General features: G+C 38.2%; 1 protein-coding gene across 1 annotated transcript in view; it reads left to right on the top strand.

Annotated features, from left to right (window-relative positions):
- Nucleotides 1-3325: 3325 nt before the first annotated feature.
- The window catches only part of LOC107186188 (beta-glucuronidase), a 124968-nt gene continuing 101583 nt past the window's right edge, over nt 3326-26710 (top strand). Inside the window, exons 1-6 of the mRNA XM_015574009.1 lie at nt 3326-3373; nt 10840-10938; nt 12147-12323; nt 14283-14515; nt 15863-16142; nt 22912-23186. Of these exons, the coding sequence (XP_015429495.1) occupies nt 3341-3373; nt 10840-10938; nt 12147-12323; nt 14283-14515; nt 15863-16142; nt 22912-23186 (1097 nt within the window). The 5' untranslated portion in view covers nt 3326-3340. The remainder of the gene's footprint in view (nt 3374-10839; nt 10939-12146; nt 12324-14282; nt 14516-15862; nt 16143-22911; nt 23187-26710) is intronic.

The following is a 26710-nucleotide window of genomic DNA, read 5'->3' as shown; positions in this document are numbered from 1 at the left end:
ATACGGATTCGGGTCTGGGGTGGTGGCCGCGACAGAGGCAGCCTGTGGAACCAGGCGGCCTCCGTCTTCGGCGGGATCTCCAACCCCAGAGCTCAAATCCTGGCGACGATGTGTGTCATCGCCACTTCCGTGCGGCAGGCTGTCCTTGTCCTCGACCACGATAATCAAAGTGTCGTCCGCATACCAGACGACACTCGTACCGGGTGAGAGGGGCCTCCGTAATACAGCGTCCTACCCAGGTTCCATAGGGGCGGACTCAAACTGGAACTCTGGGGCCCGTCACTTTTGGTTGCCCTCTCGAATATCTCGTGTCCTGGCTCAACTGCGAGCGACGATTCGGTTAATGCACAGGCTGGCTATAACGCTATAGCACAACAGGGAAACACGTTGCACAGTTCGTTACTTTTTTTAAAACTCCGAGTCTCACTGGGAATAAACAGTTCGATAATTTGTTGCTCTACCCGAGTATGACACGGGATAAACTGTTACATGATAGGTTAAAGACAGCGGTGGTGCGTTCGAATACTTTCGTGAGCAACTGAATATGTATACCTACGGACGCGTTTATTTCTTTTCCTTCCGACATTCAATATTGTACCATTTTAAATCTTTCTGACACCTTTGTACACAATAAACAAAGGCTCCAACATTTTTCTATATTAATACCTTATTAAAAGCAATAATAAGAGACTATGAATTTTTAATACATTCTACATAAGTAAATATGTTCCAAATTGTACCCTGTTTTTGGTATGGTTTAAATCGGAATAATTTCACCAATATGTTAATAAAAGTTTCATTAACAAAGAACTAGAAATACAAAAATTTCATCGTTACATTTCTTCAGGATTGGCTGGACCGCGGCATGACGTCATGCACGCCGACAAGCCAGCTTCGTCGCGGTGGGCACGTCCCGCGCGTCTCGCCGCGAAGTTCGGTAATTATCGTGCCGAATTCGGCTATTACCGGCTCGCGCGTCTACGTTTGCTCGCTATCATCACCTAGGCCATCCAACGGTAATCCCATTATTCGGCAATTAACAGCGAAGACAAGCGGTGCTCTTTGACGCGTTCTGTTTTAGGTCTGTACCGAATCGATCTCTCTACGCCTTATTATATTCGTCGGGCAATATAATAAACGGAGACGCCTCTTAATTATATTAACGTTTTACTGTTCAAGTGTTGTATTATTTAAATTGTGTCGTGAAAACTTGTGCCGTAATAAACGTTATAGTGCAAGTCCACAAACAGAAAACCTTACACGTTTTATTGACTACTCTTTGTACAACATTTTTCTTGATCTTCCCCCGCTCAGCCGTCGGCTCGTGAAAGAGAAGCCGCCACGGCGCGCCGGGCAAAAAATTAAACGCTTGACGAGTTCCACGACCCCCTTCCCCAGTGGTGGGGATGACAGTGTAGAATTCATTTAGTCGGTCTCGTGTTGCATTTAATACGTGATTACTGTATACCCTTAACCTCTTGCGCTGGAAAGACGTGCTACACACATCGAAATTACACGCATTTGTGACCTGGCCGCCAGCGCAAGTGGTTAACCATCCTGTTTTTTGAAACTTTTCAAATAAGAAAAAACAATATCATTTGTTATTAACTGAATTGCTTCGAACAACTACTGTTTCGGAATGAAAACGTAAGAAACGCATTCGTCAAAAGTAAATAGGACAGGGTGTTCTCGTATCATACTGCGAGCCCCTCCGCGATTGCGTGCGCTTAACGCCGATTTGCTAGTTTCGTCCCTGAATTTCGCGACCGTGGTGCGTTAGAGCGCGTGCGTTAACGTATTTAAGGAATCTGAGCAACTCTTTTCGAATTATCGATTATCTATCGATATTTTCGCGATGATCGATATTTTTGGAACCAATCCGGCACTTCTCTGAAAAATCCTAACGAATTTTGAACTAAAACCAGTAGAAACTTCGCTGCTCGCCAGGCATTCTGTCGTAAACCTTTGTAGTAATCGCAGATCTCAACAAACTTCACATTTTTCAACTCGTGCGTCAATTATTGCAACACCACAAGTGTTATATTTCGCGCTCTCGACGTTCGAGTATAATTTGTGCCGATAGACGGCGATTAGTGTAAACGATTTTTGTAATCGCCTAGATTTTTCGTGTACGGCACTCTCGATCACCACTTCGCGGCTCTTCAGTGTCCACCGAGTGTAATCGTGTTTTCGTGAGACATCGTTAAGATTCTCAACGATAAACTGTTCCGGCCAAAATCCGGTGTGTTTTTTCGCTGCAACACCACCTTCAGTCCATATCCTTTTCAGGATAGAACTAGCTATCCTAGGGCGGTCGTTTCAATCCAATGATCGACTCGGCCCGCGATAAACTCGCAACATAAACAACTACCTTCATTTTACTTAGGTCAGATATTTATGCAAATTTACGTATTTATGGATTACTTTACACCAAAACTATAAAACAAAAGAAATAATTTCTTCTAATATGTGATTCATTAAGTTAAAAATCAGCAACTGCATTTATTTCTAAAATCTTTCCATTATTATATTTCTGAAAGTATATAAAATTCGTTAATTATGCTAGGCAGATGTTTCTAAAAATCATTTTGAAATCCTTTAAAAATCGTATGGTATGCATCGATGCTTTAATAAAACAAGGATGCATGATTCTAGCGAATAAATAGATCAACTTTTATGAAAATGGAAATTTTAACTAATTTTTACAAATTCTTAAAATTAATGTGAAAAGTGTACATATATAATAATAGTATCTATTACGGGTCAAGATGACCGGCATTCGGCTTCTATGGTCGGTTACGCGAAAATAAAAATATCTTTTATCGTTGATACAATCAGGTACACAGGTATGGATTGAAAAGTCCGTCTTAACTATGATTATCTACAAGTTTGAGTGCCTACCAGTGTTATAAAATAATGATAAATTGCAAACAAATATCAGTTGCTCACTGTACGTATTTAATATAACAAAACAAATGTATTTACTGAACAACTGTTGAATGTTGTTTATATTTTCTAACATATAGAACAAAATTTTAAGTCAAAAGCTAGAATAACTACTTAACCTGTAAGTACGGAAATTAGTGAATGCTTGAATGTGCCATTTAATATTTTTACTGTTTTACAATTGTCGGTATAATTTTGAAACATACCAACGTTCAATTAAGAAGACAAATTTCTTTTATTGTAGGAAAAATAAGAAAAAATGTGGTGTTTAATATTTCTTTCAATTGGCGCTGCGATGGCTGGTGAATCGGGTCCCGAAATCGAATATCCCGAAGTACCGGTAGAATATTCACCTTTGCCACAGGAAGAAGATGCACCGTCGCCACTTCCTGGTATGCTTTATCCAAGAGAAAGTGAATCGCGAGAGGTAACTACGTCATACAAATTTTATTCGTCCCCAGATGCATTTTGAATTTTTCATAAAATCAATTGCATAAAAAGTAACCAACTTATTTGATAATATTTTAAAGAATTAGAAATGAACAGCTTTCAAAGTAAACACAACAATAAATGTTTTATTCCACCGATACTTTACAAAATCCAAAAAAGTATGTGTGATCGAGACTCCACTATGAAATTCTTATGTAAGGTGGTCCCCTAAACTTAAAAATCGACATTGGACGAAATCCTAAAGATACGTTTTTGAAATATCGCTCGATGAATATTTTGGTAATTTTTTAAAAAGACGACCCACCGTTTTTGGCCATATCTCGTGTTAGAGTTGATCGATTTGATCGCGACAACTCTTAAATTGAAGGTAATTAAATTATATACAATTGTTTGATACATTGTTTTCCAATCGGACCAATAGTTTAGGCGAAATCGAGCGAAACTTAAGAAAAATGTCATTTTTTGGGGCCAAAATTCAAATCGAAAATTCAGTAGATTGCCTAGAAAACATAGAAATTGTTATGTGACGTCCAGTTACTTATTTTTTATATAGAGTACACACCTTTACAAAGAAAAAATGTCCAACCTGAGCAAAATCTATGGACAAATAAGGAAGTTATGGACGATATAGTGGGAGTGCCTATTCTCAACTTTTTCCCTATTTTTGCATTTCTTTCCGTTTCTTGGCGAATTACGTATTTGTTTTCAATGAAAACAAATTTAAATGTATTTTTTCTACGTATTTATTTATTTACGAAGAAAACAAATTAAAATGTATTTTCTTTTATTTTATTTTATTTTTAGAAAGCAATTTAGGTTTTTTCTGTGTCTTTTACCCGCATTGATATCAGTTTCTCTTACAAGGAACCAGTCATAGTCACCCATCATTGATTCATCCGAGAATCCTTGGTAGCGTGTCTCAATACTTTTCATATTCACTGAAATCTCTCGCCATATTCATTGCTTACAACACCAAGATTTGGTGGGAAGAAATCCAAATGCGAGTGGAGGAAATTGATCTTTAAAGACATGTGAACGCCTGTATTGAGAGAATAAAGAAGTAAAAAGCATATTACAGCAGAAAATCAATATCGATGTGAACTTCATACCGTCATAGTGCTGGCAACACAATAATAAATAGACAAATTTTGTTACCTTACAATAAATGGCGTTGGACACTTCAGTATGTTGTGAATCTCGCCCTCATCTTGTAGCGGCGTCCAGCGTAAGCTTCACAAGCGTGAAATTCAAATTGAGGTATATGATTGTAATTAGAAAAGGAGGTAGAAGTGAAGTTGGCATTATTTAAAAGCAACTGAAATCAGCTCTGCATTCTTTTAAAATGCATATTTCAATTAATTAATATTTGCTTAGGGATGAATGTTTTAACAGTCAAATTTCGCTTTTACTCCTTCTTTAACACGTTGACTGCCACGCGCGTTTACAGTGAAATCCCCGTCAGGCCACGCGTACCGCTATACGGAGCGTATTCCGATATTTAAAAAATGCGAATCGTTTATTGTCCCGAGAACAGCTCCCCACCCCGTTTGTTTGCATGGTATGATGCCCGGTCATTTATTTTCGCTACTTCGCACTTGTTTCTTATTTCGGTATTGTATAGGATCAGTTTGACTCTTTGCCGAGTAACGAGCGGTATAACTGAAAATCTCTACCCTAATAATTCGTTGAAATGTCGAAAAGGAAAAGGGAAAACTTATTTGTTCGAGAGTCAAATTGCAGTGAACAAGAAAGCTTTTACGAGGCTTACACGAATTCAAATAGCAGCGATGAGGAAGAAATCAGATTTCCTAGAAATAGAAATGTAAATAGAATTGCATCATCTGATTCCGATTCGGATATTGATAAGTGCAATGGTAGTGATACTGAGTGTAATGAAGATTCCATTGATGAGATTTTACAAGAATTGATCATTGATGAAGACAGGAGGACTGATGATACCGAGGAAAATACAATTCAATTTGGCGAATGGAATGAATTTAGTGGTCGGCAGAAGTCATTTTCTTTTTCCGAGACGGGCGGCCTCATTAGACAATTACCAGGTGATGTTCATCCATATGATGTGTTTGCGCTGTTCGTCGATGACGAAATAATAGACTTAATGGTATCAGAAACAAATAGATACGCGGAACAAAAGCTAAATAAATCTGACCTACCACCGTGTTCACGGATGCATAAGTGGAAACCCACTAATCCCGAAGAAATAAAAAAATTCTTGGGACTGATTTTATATATGGGAGTTGTAAAAGTAAACCCCATTGCCAATTATTGGTCGAAAAGCCCATTATATAATTTTCAATTACCGCGTACTATAATGTCACGAAATAGATTTGAGTTACTATTGAGTAACTTTCATTTTGCCAATAATGAGTCCATTGCCCGTAACGATCGACTTGGAAAAATACGTCCACTTTTCGACAAACTGGAGGAAAAGTATCAGGAAATATTAACGCCTGGAGAACATATTGTTATTGATGAAACGTTAATTCCATGGCGCGGAAGACTCATTTTCAGACAATATATACCAAACAAAGCGCACAAGTACGGAATCAAATTATTTAAATTATGCTCAGACACGGGGTATACATGGGCGATGAAAATTTACTCTGGTAAATCGGCTGATGGTATTAGAGAAACGGGATTGGCACATAATGTATGTCTTGAGCTTGCAGAAAAACTTTTCCACCAAGGACGCACATTGTATATTGATAATTTTTACACCAGTTATGAGTTAGCAATATCATGCCTAAACCGCAAAACCCATGTCGTGGGAACACTTAGGAATAACAAAAAATTCCTTCCAAAAGATATTCTTCATTGCAAACTGAGAAAAGGAGAGATGGTATCCAAAGAAGATGATAACGGGATTGTGGTACTCAAATGGAGAGATACACGGGACGTAAGAATTTTATCCACAAAACACGCTCCTATCATGGTCCCAATTGCAAAAAAAAATCGTAGCATTCGGACTATTTCTCCAAGTGAACAGATACCTGCAACACTCAAACCACTAGCTGTTGTCGAATATAATACAGGAAAGTGTGGCATAGATTATTCCGACCAAATGGTTTCCTATGCCACTACAATTAGAAAAGGAATCAAGTGGTACCGAAAGCTTGGCATTCAATTGCTTCTGGGAATTTCTGTTGTAAACGCCTTGACGGTTTACAAAATTGCAACGAAGAAAGATGTAAATATTAGAAGATTTAGGGAAATATTAGCTTCAAAATTATTTGGGTTGTCTGATAGCACAACAAGTCCATGTTCTCGTCGAAGACAGCACCATATCGCCGTTCGAAAAAATGATTCCGGAGGAAGCATTAGACGCGCATGCAAACAGTGTTATGCAAATAAAAGTTGTCAAATGGGCAGATCAAGAACACGAGATAATGTAAATAAAACAACAACTTATTGTCCAAGTTGTCCCAACCAACCCCAGCTTTGTATAGAATGTTTCAAAGCTTGGCATTCTCCATAATTTTCTTAATAAACCATTTTAATTAAATTCATATGAATAAATATAGTTTATATTAAATAATATTCAATAGATTTGTTACTTATTCTGCGAAATATCTTTCCAAACACATACGAATGATCTGCGCAAGTAGTCAAATAAGCGTCACCCCAATACGGGTGACGCGGCCCGATCCGAAACTTAACTGTCACCCGAATACGGGTGACGCGGCAGTCAACGTGTTAAAATATATTAAATCATGGCAAATATGTTAAACACTTGAAAATTATAAAATGAATAGCTGAAAGAAATGTATTAACAAATCAGGAATTATTTCATAATTTAATAATTATTTTATTGGCTCCTGGTATCTAAGGACATATTGTAATTAACAAGATGTAACAAAAACGATCGTTTTGTAAAGGAGACCATTCCAGTATTGACCCTCCATAAATAAAGACGTGTTTGTCAAATTAAAGTTGTCTCTGTCCAGTCTCGAGGACTGTATTGAAAACCTTACCGTCGACCTCACGTACCGCGCCATCCGGATGCCAGATGCGACGGATCGCTCCGTAGGGACAATGCCCATCATAAGGCTATTGTTTACTAAAGTGCGAAAAGAAATTGAATAACAAGACCTTTAGAAGAAAGTTCCCTAATTTTATATTTCTTTTCGGCCGGTCACAGCAGTATTGCTATCGAACAAAAACTTTCTTTCGCCCATTTACACGCTTATTGGCTATTTTTAATCTCTTGACCGAAGGTTCGACATTTGGTCGGCAGCCGTTTCCGTCCGAGCGGTCCTAACAAAATTCGGAACTAAAGGGTCATAAACTTGTACCCTTCGAGTATGCGCAGAGTTCGCCCGATCGAGTCAAACCTTGAGCGACCAACTTAATGGTTTGCACATGAATACGTCAACCTGAGGGAGAGGTGTTCCCCTTCCATAACGTCTTGGAAAATCCAACGGATTTCTCCTCCTTCAGGGCAAGCAATCAGTGGTCAATATCTTTAGCAACCGCCTCCATCCTTCAGCCAATCAGGCAAAACGTATATTTTTATGGCTTTTCAATTCCACTTCCAAGGCAGTCTACCAGCAACAGCGACATAGTCAGCAACAACTTGCGCTCTGTATACACTTACGTATAAGACTCCGGTGTAATCACATAACTTACATTGTGTATTATACTTCGTCATTTATTCATCGTTCAATAGTTGTATTAATAGTTTGTTGTTCTATTTACAATCACTAAATAATTGTGAGTTTATTGTTAATCAATATCCAATCAATTAGTTATCCTGTCATTTTCAACGAGGATTGTGTTAAATCATTGACGCAATCCAGCGACCCGTGCATCGTCACGAACAAGTGCATTGGGCCTTACAAACCCAGTAAATTCTCAGAATAAAAAAAGGGGAATTGCGATGCATAAGGGACGCAACAGTCTCCTTTAAAAGAAGTCTAAAATTTCCTAACGAGCAGAGTTCTTTAGGGCTCCACGGGTGAGGATTCAGGCCTGATTTATCTCCTTTAAACGAAATCCCTGGAAAAGGCCGCAATAAGTACTTCAAATTCGAAATATGATTGAAGAATAACATTAACAACAAATAAAGACGTGGAAAAATTACATTTAAATTTGTTTTCATTTAAGACAAATATGTAATTCGCCAAGAAACAGGAAGAAATAGGAAAAAAATTGAGAATCGGCACTCCCACTTTATCGCCTCTAACTTCCTTATTTGTCCATGGATTTTGCTCAGGTTGGGATTGTTTTCTTTGTAAAGGTATGTAACAAATAAGTAACTGGACGTCATAGAATAATTTCTACGTTTTGTTACGACGCATTTTGCGCCGTGCCCCTTCCCGCCCGAAGTTTGACTCGGGCGCGGCAGAACTGAGAACCGAACCGACCCTCCGCCGCTCCCTGCCTGCACGAAATAAGATCGAAGCGCTCCTGGAGGATTTGAGGGGAATAATACCGTTAGAACCTGTATTAACCATGTGGTTATCTCGCGCCGAGTACCGCTCGCGATTGCAGGGCCGTACCCACCGACCCCGCCCGTACCCACCGACTCTGCTGCAGGGACCGCCCCGGAATCCTGTCGAGCGGCCGCTCGACCGGATAAGGGTCCTATCCCAGGGGGATAGGACAGGAGGAAAAAGGGCCTGCCCTCGCATCGAGCCTGGGCTTCGAGAGGCGCTTGGTCGGCCGAGGGGGCAACAGGAAACCACCCACCGGATAAGGATCGGCGACCCGGACGTCTTCCTCCGCAGAAGGACCCCACGATGGAGGAGTCAGAGGGCAGGGAACCCGTGAGGAGTCGCAGCAACCACGTAGGAGGGTGTCAGACTGGGCTCCTCACACAAGGGAAGTGATCTCCGTGGCCAGGGGATCCTTCCTCGGCGTGTCGTCCCTGGGCCGAAGGAGCAAGGCTCCACAGGAGTCACGGGGAGGGTACGAGGGGCAATAGGACTGCTTAGTGGGGGGCCCGCTAGATCATCGCGTCGCGTAACGAGCCCCGAAATCGTCACTTGAGTGGCCCGTCTTAGCGAGTGAAGTCGAAATAACGTATCGCGCGTGTACCGAGACCCGGCAGGGAGCGAGATCGAGGGAAGGATCATCGACCACTGTAAGTGAGCTCTCTCTTCTGTTCTCGTACGGCAATCTAGATCTCGTTTGCCCGATTATGTCGCGATCGGAGAATTAATATCGTATCTCGCTAGCGCGCGCGGGAGAGCCACGGCGGCTCCTCGGGAATAGTAATATCGAAAATTCCGGGCAGCTTTCCTCCAGGACGCAGAAGCTACGCGACTGCCGCTCAAGTCATTGTATCGCATTATGTTATCGGCGGTATCGTAGTACCGTCCGACCGCGCCTCTGTAAATTTCGTATTAAACATCTCGAGCGGTCGGAGACCGTGTAATAGCGAAGAGTAGAGTCTCGTACCGGAATCCGGTGATACCGAAGGCGCGGGCCGCGACGATAGTCGACCGCTGAATTGTTTTCCTTTCCGTCGCTAAACCACCAACACCTGTTGTAACGCGGTCTCGTCAGAGGCCGGCGAAAGAAAACGGAAATAAATTGTTATTTGCTCTGTTAACTCCTTCTGAACGTTTATTTTTCGTGTCTGTGTCGTCCGACGGGAATCCTTGTCGCGAGGGAAGTCTATCGTTCCGATATTTGCGAACCCTGGAAACCCTCGTCTTGTGAACATCCGGTGGAGGGTGCTTTCTCCTCGGTCGTTCGGCAGAGTTCAACCCCTCGGTAGGGGCAGGTTTCGGTCCGATACTCGGGGAGTATCGGTCGGTACGGGAAAACGTACTTGGCGCCCGGAAAAACGGTCGGAGGGATTCGCGGGGACGCGAACGTAGGCGGAGACCGGGGGGAAAGCACTTTGTTCGTGCCGTGTGCCGGCCGCGCGACCGGCCGAAATCGCGGGCAACGTAACAGTTTTCTAGGCGATCTACTGAATTTTCGATTTGAAGTTTGGCCCCAAAAAATTACATTTTTCTTAAGTTTCGCTCAATATCGCCTAAACTATTGGTCCGATTGGAAAACAATGTATCAAACAATTGTATATAATGTAATTACCTTTAATTTAAGAGTCGTCGCGATCAAATCGATCAACTCTAACGCGAGATATGGCCAAAAACGTCGGATCGTCTTTTTAAAAAATTAACAAAATATTCATCGAGCAATATTTCCAACACGTATCTTTAAGATTTTGTCTCATGTCGACTTTGAAGTTTAGGGGACCACCTTACATAAGAATTTCATGGTGGAGTCTCGATCACCAAATGACTGTAAACTAGTGATACTTACAGTTGTCGAGATATGTCATTCGCAGTTATCTTTTCCTATATCACGCAAATTATTTAGAATGTCCCATAACAGTACATCATTAGGTTGAAAAGCCCATTACATTTCTATAGAAAAATGTTTCTGACGATTAATGTTAATTTCTGTTAGCTGAAAACTCTAGACGGTATGTGGGATTTCGTTGTATCCCCATCGGGAGATGCACTCAAGGGCTACAAGGAAGCATGGTTTGCCAACGATTTATCCAAGGTATTATTAACCAAATTACAAACTATGATTCATTATTTAATAATTTTGAGGATTTATTAATACAATAACAGAACTAATTAAGGTGCACTGGAACTATAATTAAGATAAAATTATTTTTCATAGAAAAAGTAATGAAGAAAATCCAACGTACTAAAAGAGGTAGATGAGAACGTTTTATTAAATCGCTATTCCTCATTTACACATAAATTAAATAATACTTTATTCTATACGTGTACGACAATGAATACAATTATGTCAAAAGTATATTACGCTAAATTACTCTTCGCCCCAAAAATATTATAACGTTACCAGCTTTTAAATTCTTCTCGAAGCTTTTTATTGAATTCTTGAATTTTCTTCGTTTCTTCAAGATATGTCCATTTCTCACAACCAGCTAACAAAACCGATTCTTTACCACGGCGGTTATGTGGTGGGGTATGACATACGCTACAATCTTTGAAAATAGTAAGAAAGTTCTTTCTTACTGAGTATTTATATTTTTTCGTTATATCTAAGAATAAAGACCAACTTGTAATTATTTTGTGTGTAGATAAACTAAACACGAATAAAAGAACACAGATTTCATAATACATTAAGAAATTTTATATGCAAAATTCAAAATTTTAAAAAAACTGGATAGAGGTATGTGACATCCCATTATTTGTAATTAATGACTTTTGGGTCATTACTAGACTGCGAAAGTTAATGCAAATTTACAATTTGAGATTCTAATATATGGCGATTGAAATTATGCACAATTTGGAATTTTTGTACCACCCACTTTGTTACGTTAACAATAAATCATAAACGGGGGTTAAACTTTATTAAAACCTTTATTTTATTACATTTTTCAAGTTAAGAGATGCTATAAATGCAAAAACATCCTTTAAGCATTACATTTTCTAACCACACAATCGCCGGATTAATAAGAATAATTTCAACCTCCAAACAGTTATTCACCACTTGAATTTGAAATTGAACACAAATAAAGAAACTTGACGTGCGTTTAGTTATAATCCCTTCATCAACATAATATGTATTAAACATAAGATCTACTCCAGTCATTTCGATAATGACCCTCGTTAGACACGATTGTTGCATAATGATACGGGACGCCACGTTGCATGAATCTTAATATAACGTAATTGCACGTCTTCGGCTACGGTTCGTTACAAGACACATGTTATATACATACACCCTTTCGTTAGGCAGGAAAAGTAATGCAAATGCCAGTTCCTTCGTCCTATAATGATATCACCACCTCGAGAGAACTCAGGGACCACATCGGGGCTGTTTGGTATCAACGAACATTCTTCGTGCCCCCTTCTTGGCGAGAGCAAAGGGTTTTTGTCAGATTTGGCTCAGTGAATTACCTTGCGGAAGTAGTAAGTACTTAATAGTGAAAATATCTATGAATTTTCTAGTTTTAACGATCATTATCGAAGGAACTATTAGATGTCATGATTCATGAGTCTATTCAAATCCAGTTATACATAGAAGGCTAGTGTAAAAATTTTCCATTTGACGTTCAATACTTGACAACGATAGTAATAATTCTATTTAAAAAATTAGTCTAAATTCGTCAAAAGTAGTCAAAAGCAGTCAAAAGCAGTCAAAAGTAGTCAAAAGTAGTCAAACGTAGTCAAAAGCAGTCAAAAGTAGTCAAAAGTAGTCAAAAATAGAACAAATTAGTCATCTGAATGATAAAAACTTTTGAAATATTAGATTGAGGGAAAGTTCATGCGCTTTATTCTAAATAAATTCCACTGTACTGTTTTTACAGCAAATGATTTACTCAATCAATGACGTAATTTCCATCAGTGTATAGTACTTTTTCCCACGGTTCCACGAGTTATGCAATACGATCGTCGTAAAATTATTGTAGGTCTAGAGACGTTTCACCAAAGACGCACGAACTTTCCGTTCAACTCAATATTTATACAAGTAAAAATACTATGGACCTGAATGCGAGAAAAAACGAAAGAAAAGCTATTAAACGTAGAATTTAAATTTTCTAGAGTTTTCTTGGTATTTTAATTAATTGCGAACAAAATTTTAAATACTTACTATTAGTAATTCTTAATTACCTAAATAAAAATCATTGTGTGTTGTGTCTAAAAGCTGCTCCCAATATGGCTATTACTTGACTTTCCTCTATGCTCTTATACGAAATGAGTTATTCAATATTTTCTTCAACGTTTTATCAATTGGACCATAGTCTGAACCAGACTAAATAAGATACAATAATATTTACGAAATAAAACATCAATTTTCGTAGCTCGAAAAAAGGAGACTTAATGTAACTTTCGCATACAACAAGCGTGTAGTTTATAAGTATGCAAAAATATACATTAATTAATACTTACTGCAATAGTCTAGACAATTGTTCCTCCCATTTAATAAATGTCATTTTTCAAAATAAGAAACGTTCACTGGCTGATGTTTCATCTGCACATATTACATTTATTGCCTTCGTCGAATAATAGGCGCGTGACGATACTCATGTCCACAACAAAAAACATCATTATCTATTGATAAAAAACTCTATGACATAATCCCATAACTTTTACACTTTTCGTGTATCTGTGCCAAAATATAACTATAATTGCAAAATGTATTTCTCCTCTCTAAGTTGTTTGATTATTGAAATTCTTATAACCGCTACTGTATATTAGTTGATAAAATATCTAGAACCTAAGTAAAGTAGCCTAGACATTGCATCGAACTCGTTTGATTTCGCTTCTTTTATCCTAGTGAAATTATTCGCTAAAGAATGTATACATGTACAGTACCGGACAAGACTATAACAACAACAACTTAAGTATGATAATTCTTTGAATATTAATTTTCTTAACATTTTTCTGTATAGATTTCCTTGGGCGCTATTTTCTTAAATATAATATTAACTTTCAGGCACCACATCCCACCTCAGCATACGTAAACACCGCACTAGTGCAAATTAGGATTTTGAATTTGTGACGATTAAGAACTTGAGAAAAATAAAAGCAAATTAAACACATAATATATTTTTTGAGGTAAAATTTCCTTAGAAATTCAATGGGAATAATTATTGCAAAAGTAAAAAATAATTTGTTATTATAAAAATTTCAAACCGTTATGCTAGCCGAATATAATGTTACAGACGGAACAATTGGCTACTAGTGTGATGTTAGCGAGTTAATGATCTTAATAAAATCCATACACTTCGTTAATTAATATAGAGCATATTGAGGAAATTGATCTTCAAAGAATTATTACATTCAAGTTGTGATAATTTTGTCCGATATTGTAAGTGTACTAAAATGTAAGATGTATGGAATTCTTCCATCATTTGTACGTTTCAGTGGGTAAATGGTGGTCTCGTAACCAACCACGAAATGGGTCATCTGCCATTTGAAGCGGAGATCTCTTCTTATCTCCTTTACGGTGGTAAAAATCGCATTACAGTGGCTGTGGATAATACACTGCTGCAAACAAGCGTGCCGCAAGGAAGAATTATCGACACTGCCGTCGACAACGGAACTATACATACACAAACTTACACTTTCGATTTCTTCAACTATGCCGGCATCCACAGGCAAGTAAATATCTACACTGCTTTTGATGAGTATTGAGCCTCTTCCTGACAAAAATTGATCGTAATAAGAATATTGTATTTTTTCAATATACAGAGTCAGTCAATAAGAATTACTATCTGGGATAACTCGTTACCTATTAATTGTATCAAAAAACGTTTTAATGAATTGTGTAGCATGTTAAAGGACGCATTGGAAAGACGCAATATGATTTTTTTGTCTTATTTCTTCTGAGATATCAAGGTGACCATGAATTTTTTCGAGGATATAACATCTTTTTTTAATACCTTCATGTTATGATTCGCATGAATTTGTCCTTCCATCAACAACAACATGGTATTACAAAACAGGTGTATTGACCTTGAAAAACTCAAAATAACCTTGAGATTTCAAAGAAGATAAGATATAAAAAAATCATATTGTATCCATGAAATGCGTCCCTTAAAATGCTACATAATTCATACAACGTTTTCTGATACAACGAATAGGTAACGAGTTATTTTAAATATCAATTCTTACTGACTTACCCTGTAAGTTCAAGGAGGGTGAATGCACGGTACAAGTGAATGAACGTTATACTATATAAAAACGAGTAAATTAAATTATTAAAATAAGCAAACAATTACGTATTGATATTTTTGAATTCCTTGTTTGATATTCAAGCAATTTTCGCGCCATTGGTCAGAAATGTTCATTTACTGAATATTGTTCATTCACTAATGAAATCTGTACTTTTTCTTTTTAATTTAATTAATTACATTTTTCCAGTTTTTAAATTTGAAATCTATACGTTATAAAAATATATAGATATTAAAAAATCTAATTTTCATGTACCAAACATTTATTACTATTATTTTCATTTAATTTACTTATTATCATTTAAAATTCAACTTTGATTTTATTAATTAACTTTTTCTTTAAAATCGCAGTAGAACTTTCCTAACGATAATATGCTTTTAAACACGAAACAAATTTTTTAGATTTTATAATAATGATCAATATCCAATAACAAATACATCAAGTCACAAACCATACGATACTGTTGCTAAAAAAAATAATGCTATTCTCTGGAAGGCTAACAACCCAACAACATCACAGTTGACCAGTTAACCCGACTGTCCAGCTTCCGAAAAAAATTCACGCTCTCTGAACCGTCAAAAGTTTCTCGGTGACTAGCAGATTACTATCATCGGTGTCATTGTGACGGACAAAAGTGAACCACCAGCGCAAAACAATCGATTTATCAGGAAAAAGGAGGATATCCATCGGCGGATTCACAGCCGGTTGCGGCTTTCTATGAAATGTCAGATGCACGTCAGATATTAACGCGAAAAATCCATTACTTGCAGGCCCGTTTTACTGCACACGAAACCGCGTGTATATGTCACGGATATCACGGTAAGGACCGGGTTAATTGGTGATATAGGTATTGTGAAATACATCATCCAACCGGCTGGTTTACACGAGCACGAAACTCCAATCTGCAGAGTAAGCCTGCTCGACGCTGAGGATTCTCTAGCCATAAAGGATCCGGTTTATGGATTTTCCGGTACGCTGAAAGTACCATTCGCAAAACTCTGGTGGCCCAGGGGTATGAGTCCTAGCCCGGGATACATGTACAACCTAGAGGTATAGTATTTTGTTATTCAACTGCAGTAGTATTCTTCGATCGAGGACAGCTGATGCTGTTTCAAGAAGGTGAAGATTGTTATGGGGAAACTTTAGACTGCTGGCTACCCTAACACCCACTAGCTGAACCCTCAAAAGACAGTTTTATCATCTTCCTTTCTTAATATATTTTGAATCCATTTCTTTAACATACGGCTATTTGTTCATTATTATTGCAAATTGTCGTTTCTGGATCTTTCTGGAATATATTTTTATTTATGGAATATATTTTGGACCTATTTCTTCGAGAAACAAGGTGATACACCTAACGTGACCACCTCAGTTACTCGTAAATTATTGGCTGTATGAAATAATATTTTAAACTTTGCATGTTATCAAGAGGCGCGTATAATGCAATAATGTTTTTACTATATTATTTTTTTATCAAGATATAACGGTCACCTTCCGATTCTTCAATGGAATGCTCAAAATTTCTTCTCGGATTTCGATAAAGTATCAAATACTGCATGAAAAAGTATTAAATCATATGGGGTCTAGGGCGAACAGTTTCTGAGATATCAATAAATATTTGTAACGTGTTGGTGAGATTCTTCTGATTAAAATAAGTTCAAACATTAAATAGTTTGGACCATACTACTTTATTAATATTAATATTATTTAAATAATTTACGAGTAATTGAGATGGTCAAGTTAGCTAACCCACATTGTAGAACCCCCTAGTTTTGGAACCCGCCAGGTTGAAGAACTTACCACATACTGAAGAGTTAAATCACAGACGAGATATAAGAATATCTTTTTATCAAACGTATTGAGAAAAAGTCTATTTTGCCACTGTATTTATATTCATGAATTCTCCGGTGAAAATCTAGACTTCGTGAATTTACGTCAGTTCTTTTTTTAGATATTTTCTGTCACCTTAAAAGCAAAGCTAACAATCAGATTTTAAGTCGTTACTAGTAATAGAAAACTACAAATACTGTATGCACCATACACTTGCTTCGTTCTAGATAAAATTTTATTTTTCCTTTAAAGGCTGACTGAATTAAGAACTTTCTTCAAATATTATGAAAAACAATAGCAATAAAGAACTTCCTTACAAAAAGCACATCAGAAACAACAGTAGCTAATTACAGACTGATGAAACTTGGTCACGCAATACCCAAAGGTTGAAATCATAGTAAATAATTACAACATCCACAGAAAATAAGTTGTTACGAAATCGAGTAGAGTTACTAAAAACCAAAATTTCATTTGCACGTTGTATGCAATCGAAATTTATTGTACACAATACAAAAGTTATATCAGAACAAGTTTGTTGAAAATATGCGTGATCTATTTCGGAATTAGTTAACGTTTTACGTTTCGTACGCCAATAATCGTATTCCCTTCAACACCACACCTGCCTTCCAAGATATTTTTCAATTTATAATATACATATCTAAACCCCAGAGCCAGAGTGTATTAAGTCCACTTGTTTTAAAAAAATGGCATTTTATACAGGGTGTTCGACAACTAGTGGGAAAAAATTTACGAGGTGATTCTTTGAGGCAAAATAAGACGAAACTCAAGAATAATGCTTCGATTGCGAAAAATGCTTCGTTCGTTAGTTATAAGTGTTTAAAAATTGACCCAAATCATGGCAATCCGCGCGCACGGAGTGTCAGCGGATCACAGCTCATCAGGGGCGTACAGTCACTTTAAAGACTCAACGACGTGAGAAAAAGTCGGTAGAACAGCTGACTACTTACCTCGTAGAAGATGTCGATAACATGTGCCCGCGGTATTTGAGTCGAATCCACTTGTATCGCATTAACTCCGATTACTCGATAAAATTCGCAAGAAATGTAAACATCTTCATACGAATATTATCGAGTGGAGAGGGTTAATGCCCCCTCCAGTTGTCACGTATCATAATTGTCCTGTCCATGAGTATCCATGGAAAAGTGTCCACACCCACTGCAAGATTGTCACGTCCGCGAAAAATGTCCATACACACTGCACGATTGTCCCGACCGTGAAAAATGTTCACACACTGCGCGATTAAGTGGACCCTCGAGCTGTTCCTCCGTTGGGTTTAACACTCTACAGGTTACACAAAACTAACACTCAAAATAATTAATTTAAAACTATTTAACACTAATTTTTAACCTACAATAATTAATTTATAACAACTATTTATACTAATTTTTAACACGCTACAATTAAGAAACCCCCAATGTTTAATTAAAATTGCAATAATTAATAATATCTACAAAACTTAATAAAACCTACAATAATTAATAAAACTCACAATAATTAATTTGCACTATTTATAACGACAACATACGCGACACTACTAAATAATCACTACGTAATCGCTAAATAAACTAAAACTTAGTTTTCCGAACATGAACTCTATTTGCTCGTAGAATGCAAAGGGCACCGTTCGGAAAGGACGACTGATATTGTTGCACTGATCCTCCCTCGTTAGGATCGATATGGCGTAATAGGTCGATCCCCACTCTTTCATGGTTAATACTTTTTGGGAAGGAAACACTGCATGGGAAAGTGTCTTGGAGGTCGCGTTTCTTTTCGTATATTCTTAGAGAAACATCTGTATTTTGTTCGCATGCACCATTCGGGGCCACTTGGCCATGATGCCGAGTGTGTGCGAGTCTGGACATTATAAAACTGTCTCTCGTCTTCTGCAGTGCGACCACCCGCGGATTGCCTGCAACGTGTTGCTGCCATCGGCGAAGACCATGCTCATTATGTTTTCGGCCACCCCTCTTGACATTAACTTGAAAAAAAATTTTCAACATCGAATTCCAACTCCATGTTAGAAACGGTTCATACTACACAGAATGTATGTGTTTAACAATTTCCTTTATTTTATTTTATATAGTTTCTTCATGCATCGTAGTGCAGGTGCGGCAAAATTCATCTTAGTTTCATTCTAATATTATTATACGTTTTGTATGATCCATGTTAATTGCATATTATTTTTTTGCGGAAACAAGAACTTCAAACACTTGGAGTAAGATCGAAGTGGTAATAAAATATGCAATGCACATGAAACATACAGTAAGTCAACATTCAATATTTCAGGAAAATATTATCCTATCGAGCGAAGCTTCGAACGATAAGCAATTAACGCATGCACTCGTTCAAAAACATCATTCGGCACCCCGCGATGGAGGACAAGCTCGTCCACACAGTCACACCTTAAATGTAAAGTCATTCAGGTATGAATGACACCAGCCGCTTACGGTCGAACGAAGAAGGCGGCTTGCTACCTGAAACGGAGCGCGCCGCTGTTTATTCCTGAAATATTGAATATGGACTTACTGTATGGTTTATGTGCATTGCACATTTTATTACCACTTCGATCTTACTACAAGTTTCTTGTGTCCGCAAAAAAATAATATGCAATTAACATGGATCATAGAAAACGTATAATGATATTAGAATGAAACTAAGATGAAATTTGCCGCACCTGCATTACGATGCATGAAGAAACTATGGTCTGTTTTTCGAAAGATGATGCCTGGGAGGTAGGCCCGAGTTTTTGCGGTGTTGCCGCGATCGCGAGACATCTACGGCACTTGTGTCTCTCTCACTCTTCGCGTCTTAGCCAATGACGTGCGACCGTCGACGTGAGTCCTCGCCTACGGTCGTCTGCCCCCATCACACGTGTTACAAACCTATCGAGCACGTGGGTACCTGACGGCACGTGGCCATCAATCATCCATTGTCTGGAAATGGCGGAGAATATTAACGAGACGCAGAACGTTTTCACACGTCAAAAGTTAAAATACATGAATAAGAAAAAGTTTATTTCTTTTGAAAGAATGGATTGTACCCAAATATTGAGCAACATATTAAAAAGGGATTAAATTAATACGTAGGTTATTAAACGCTACACGTGGAAATTGCAGGGTAAAGAAGGAAGTTGGTTTACCGAGCGTCTGAGCGAGAGGCTCTCGTGCCGAAGTGCTGGAGGTTGGAAAGAGACACACACAGTGGCAATGAGACCGTCATGACGTCGCACGAAATACGTAGCTCACGTTGGATCCCCGCTAGGCCATGCACCCAGGCAGGCCAACCTCCCAGGCATCATCTTTCGAAAAACAGACCATACATACAATAAAATAGATAAAATTTTTAAACACATACATTCGGTATAATATGAACCGTTTCTAACATAGAGTTGGCATTCGACATTGAAAGTTCCTTTTACAAGTTAATGTCAAGAGGGACAGCTGACATCACAATAGGCAAGGTCTTCGTCGATGGCAGTAACACGTTACAGGCAATCCGTGGGTGGTCGTCCTGCAGAAGACAAGAGATAGTTTTATAATGTCCAGACTCGCACACCCTCGGCATCGTGGCCCAGTGGCCCCGAGGCCCCGAGTGGTGTATGAGAAAAAAATACAGATATTGCTCTAAGAATATACGAAAAGAAACGCGACCTCCAAGACACTTTCCCACGCAGTTTTTCCTTCCCAAAAAGTATTGACCCTAAAAGAGTGGGGATCGACCTATTACGCCATATCGATCCTAACGAGGGAGGATTAGTTCAACAATATCAGTTGTCCTTTCCGAACAGTGCGCTTTGCATTCTACGAGCAAATAGAGTTCATGTTCGGAAAACTAAGTTTTAGTTTATTTAGCGATTATGTAGTGATTCTTTAGTAGTGTCGCGTATGTCGTCGTTATGAATAGTGAAAATTAATTATTGTAGATTTTTTAAATTTTGTAGATATTATTAAGTATTTTAGATTTTATTAATTGTAGGTTTTATTAGATATTGTAGATTTTATTAATTATTGTAGGTTTTATTAAATATTGTAGATTTTATTAATTATTGCAGGTTTTATAAAATATTGTAGGTTTTATTAATTATAGCGTGTTAAGAATTAGTATAAACACATGTTATAAATTAATTAGACTAGGTGAAAAATTAGTGTTAAATAGTTATAAATGAATTATTTTGTGTGTTAAACCCAACGGAGGAACCGTTCGCGGGTGTAATTAATCGCGGAGTGTGTGAACATTTTTCGCGGATTTCTGTGGTGTAAACCCTTGGATACCAAAATGGAATACAGCTTCCAAGAATTTGATGAAATTCATTTTATTTATGGGAGCGCAAATGGAAATGCCTCAAGAGGTTCCCCAACAGAACCGGACCAAAGGTGAAAACCTTTACCAGAGTGGCCCACCGTTTGCGAAATCACGGGATGTTTATTCCACGAAAAACCGGCGGATACAATCAACGCGACGCAGATTTCGAAGTACGGGTACTGCAACACATTGAAAGAAATCCACACACGAGCATCAGAACCATTGCAGTTCAAGAAGGGGTAAGCAACAACACTGTGTGGCGAATATTGGAAGAACAATTGCATCCTTATAATTGTCAACAAGTGCAAGAACTGGAACCGGCGGATCTGGAGAGACGATTAAACTTCTGCACATGGATGATTGCAAAAACAGAAGGAACACCTAATTTTATTTCAAAAATATTATTTATGGATGGGGCAACATTTAATAAACAGGGCGTACTGAATCAGCACAATGAGCACGTCTGGGCTGATGAAAATCCACACGCGGTACGTGAGATGCATACCCAGCGTCAATTTTGACTTAACGTTTGGACAGGAATATTAGGAAATCAAATTATAGGTCCTGTTATTTTGCCTGCCCGTTTAACTGGACAAATATATCGCGAGTTCTTGGTAAATCAATTAGCGGACCTCTTAGAAGACGTGCCACTCCCAATAAGAAGAAACGTGTGGTTTATGCACGATGGCGCACCACCACACTACACCATAGCCGTTCGAGAACATTTAAATGAATATTTCGGGGACCGTTGGATTGGCAGAGGAGGCAGAGGAGGTCCAGTTCCTTGGACTGCGCGATCACCGGATTTAAATCCCATAAATTTTTTCTTCTGGGGACATTTAAAAACACTGGTATATTCAACACCAGTGAACTCCGTGGAGGAATTGGAGCAACGAATATGCTTTTCAGTAGGCATTATAACAAACACCATGCCAAATTTTCGCAGAATACATACAAATTTACTTCGCCGCCTTTTCATTGTGCACAGAAGAGAATGGTGGACATTTTGAACAGTTGCTATCATGACACTCGCGGACGGGACAATGGTGCAGTGTGTGTGGACACTTTTCACGGACATCTGTGGTGTACGTGCATGTGCGGATTAATTCCATGGATACTCGTGGACAGGACAATTATGATACGTGACAACTAGAGGAGGCATTAACCCTCTCTACTCGATAATATTCGTATGAAGATGTTTACATTTCTTGCGAATTTTATCGAGTAATCGGAGTTAATGCGATACCAGTGGATTCGACTCAAATACCGCGGGCACAAGTTATCGACATCTTCTACGGGGTAAGTAGACAGCTGTTCTACCGACTTTTCCTTACGTCGTTGAGTCTTTAAAGTGACTGTACGCCCCTGATGAGCCGTGATCTGCTGACACTCCGTGCGCGCGGATTGCCATAATTTGGATCAATCTTTAAACGCTTATAACTAACAAACAAAGCATTTTTCGCAATTTCGTTATTCTTGATTTTCGTCTTATTTTGCTTCAAAGAATCACCCCTTAAATTTTTTCCCACTAGTTGTTGAACACCCTGTATATGGAGACTTGTCTTAAATCCATTCAATAGTTCAAAGGTAGTGATTGTTTCTCGTTGAATTCTCATTTTTCATTGCATAAATTACAGAAATGTTTCAAACTTAACTTTAAACTCAGGTCACCTTAACCGTGGCGAACGACACCAAAGTAGATATCTATAGACTACCGATTGGAATCAGAACGTTGATCTGGACCAATACCAGTTTCCTGCTTAACGATAAACCGGTGTACATGAGGGGATTTGGTAGACATGAAGATTCATCTCTAAGAGGACGGGGTTTGGATTTAGTGACGATGACTAGGGATCACGAGTTGTTGCAATGGGTCGGTGCGAATGCTTACAGGACAAGCCATTATCCTTACAGCGACGAAGTACTCGACTTGGCTGATCGGTAAGGATTACTTCAATTCTTATCCGTTAGTTGTCATAATAACAGAAATGAACAAATAAACCCTTGAAAGCATTAGTGATTTAAGTCAATAAACACGCTTTTCAGTAATTTAGAGGTTTAGAAAAGTTCTTGCAAAATACTCCTTAAATTGATATACTCATACTCATATGAGTGTATCCAAATATACTTATTATACTGACTGTCTGATCATTATGTGTATGATGACGTCATAATTAAGTATGATAATTACATTGAGTATACTGATTATATCTGTATAATTATATTATTATAATATGGACCAATATCAACTCATATTAAGGCTTTTCTCTTTAGCGGCCCGAAAAAAAGGCGATATTTAGGATTTTTTTAAAGAATACAAAGAAGATATGATAAAAAAAACTTCTAGGCCTTTATTTATTATACATTCGAGTAAATAAAAAAAATTGTTTTCAATATTCGTATTGGAATATTGGAACCTTCGCGCCATTTGATCAACTCGCCTGAGCACGCCTCCTATAGTATGCACATTTAGTCAGTTGAGAACCGGTCTGTCCTGCATGAGCATGAAGACGTACTAGTCGGAGATGTATACGCGCACGAGTCGGTTGCTAATTTAAGTATCTTTTATATTCTAATTCCTAATTCATCATAATAAACCGTGTGTTATAAATCGTCAATATGTGTCTCGCGTTAATTATTTCCCAATAATCTGACAATTCGTACAGCGTGACAAATTGTAAGTGGCGCTAATCGTATTGATCCAAAATTGTACTGTACAAACAATACCTACGATATCTCGATGTAGAGTAAGGTAAATGTCCCAGTGGTTGGATACGTCCCAGTGATTAGACACTATCGTGAATTTTTGTTAATATTAAATGTTTAAAAAATAATAGCGAACTTCAGGATAAAAAATAATTATCCTTAGTTATTACTTACCATAAATCATATAAAAATGTTCGCAAAAGCGCGATGCATTATGTAAAAATAATATTATCATTTAGCAATGATGAACTTGAGGCGACATAAATGCCTTCGTAAATGTTTCGCTAACATTGAGAGCGCATTTTTTTAACAAGTAATGGTTCTTGAACTTATTAAAGTCTCCAGAATTGATAGCAACTTTGGTTTAATAAAATCTTTTTCTTTTAATGTCAAAATTACCGAGTTCATTTACTAGTACATGAGAGTGCTGATTGCGTAGTCATTGAACGCTTGTCCAGTCACTCGAGCAGCATCGAGCAGAGAGTTAGTGTATGACTTAAAAAATTATTTTCGTTATATTACAGTAAGTATTTTTGTGTTTTTTATATTAATAACAATATTTAGTTTTGGAAGCTCATAGTTTGTATACATATTTCGTACACAAATATTATATTACCTTGACATAACAGTAACCTAACCGATTCGCGTACTGAACATTCATTAAAAATCACCTTTTTATTTTATTTCTTTCGTTTCGGGAATTTTTTATAACAATAAGACTTCCAAGAAGAAGAATTAAAGAAGCGTATTAAAAAAGAAAAGCTAGAAGAGAAAAAAACAAAAATTTGCTGCCAAGAAAGTTGCTAAAAGTGTTAAAAATATTAAGAACTGTAGAATAGGACAGTGGACCGTTTAATGATTCCGCACTACTTGGTTGCTTAAATACGAGATTTAATGATATACTGATATACAAGAGAATAGCTCGCGTGGCGTAATCACCGAGTGCTTAACAAAGGCGAGACGTGGTAGCCGCTGGAAGTCGACCACGTGACGCGTATGGTCCCCGATCGCAGCGGACAGATGGCGCAGCCATGTCTTAGTTAGTTAGTTAGTGCTCAGGTCTCCCGGGAGAGGGGAAGTTCGATTTCCCCCCCAAGGCCGCAGCTGTGGCTCGAGCGCCGGTAGCTATCTCACAGCCCTGCAATAGGGCTGCGGTGGGCGTTACTCGGGGATACTATTTCCCCCGGCTTTCCAACTCGACCAACTTTTTTAGGCCCGGGCCAGATGGTGGCGAGGAATTACTCGCGCGGGGGGTGGAGAGTCACTAGGATCGTCCCATCCCTACCTAATAAAATTAGCTAAAGGAGTATGGTCGTCGGGGCAACCGATCCTTCGTCTCCAAAGTGAGTACCGGCTGACTCTTTGCTTCACCCACAGACCGAGTCTGTACCAGGGGTGGAATCATCGTGCTTGCGTACGTTCCATCATCGAGAGAGAGCTGTATCGCCTATTTCAACCCCTATCCAATTACCTGACTATGTCCCAAATAATTCAGGAACCCCCCCTCCTCTGGTTACCCATATCAAAAATTACCACCCCCCTTCAAGGACAAGGAGGGAGTCCCGGGACTCCAACAGCGATACATGGGGAGGCCGTTCTAGCCGACCTCAAGGAGAGACGTGGTCGGGTTCGGCGATCACCTCCCCTGGGAGCCGCGGTGGACCATAAATGAATCCACCGCCATGTGAGTCTAGTCTAATCGAAAGCTGGGTGTGTGAGTTTAATAGTGAGGAAAACGGAATAGAGTAGATCGCGCCCTCCCCCCACCGTATAGTCTGCAAGGAACGCGACGCGAGACGACAGCCCACCGGACTTTACCGAAATTTCTCCGAAGAGTAAATATCAGCTTCATCAGGGACCACTGCTCGCGTTCTGGGTCGAAGAGCGCACCCGTCCTAATGGTCGATACTCTCTCTCTCCGGCGTACCACGGATCGTTGCAGCGTGTGCCAAACGCCCCCGTGACCCGTCGACATATGTAGCCATGTCTTAACAAGAACAAAAAAAGGAATAATTTGAATTTTGTTGATTTTGTTTAATTTTAATTGTGTTTTATTTATAATATATATTTTCTATAAAACGTTTATAATAAACCAAAAATAAATCCACTATGTTTGTTTTTAATGCACAATTTCCTAATGTATACATTTATAGATTTAGTTCATAATTTTTATTATTTTATTTATTAATAATTTTGTTTCTTTTATTTATTGCATTAAATTGCATTTGGTACGTTTTTATTTGAATTTTCACAACATAAAAGAAAAGTATCACGTTTTACTATTAAAAATCAGCTCTGAATAATTTATTGAATGTTATGTCCAAACACTGGAACAGCTAAATTTAATCATTAGGACATGCCGTAAATTCCGTCCAATGACTCGGCCAAATTACCGATTTTAGATATTCATAGATTTAATACTTTTTTTCACGTGAACGCTGTCTTATAACGACTTGTCTGGAAGAAAAAGTTGTTTAACTATCGATTGAATGTACTTTTTTGTCAATCTATATTATTTTAATGTATAAAAAGTCTTCATAACCGCAATCTTCGCCTTAAACGTCCAACCACTGGGACATTTACCTTAGTCCGAAATCCAAATTTCTAAAAGATTTGAATGTCTATCGCACGACCTATCTTGAAGTTGAAAAAATAAAATTACCGTATTTGGTATAAGTTTCAACAAAGCATGCAAAAACAAGGAGGACACTTTACGTATAGTCTCGTGAATAAGAAAAGAATTTATGCTTTAAAATTTT

Source organism: Dufourea novaeangliae, unplaced genomic scaffold, assembly GCF_001272555.1.
Source record: "Dufourea novaeangliae isolate 0120121106 unplaced genomic scaffold, ASM127255v1 scaffold68, whole genome shotgun sequence".
Taxonomy (NCBI): domain Eukaryota; kingdom Metazoa; phylum Arthropoda; class Insecta; order Hymenoptera; family Halictidae; genus Dufourea; species Dufourea novaeangliae.
This window is presented reverse-complemented; position numbering and strand designations above follow the sequence as displayed.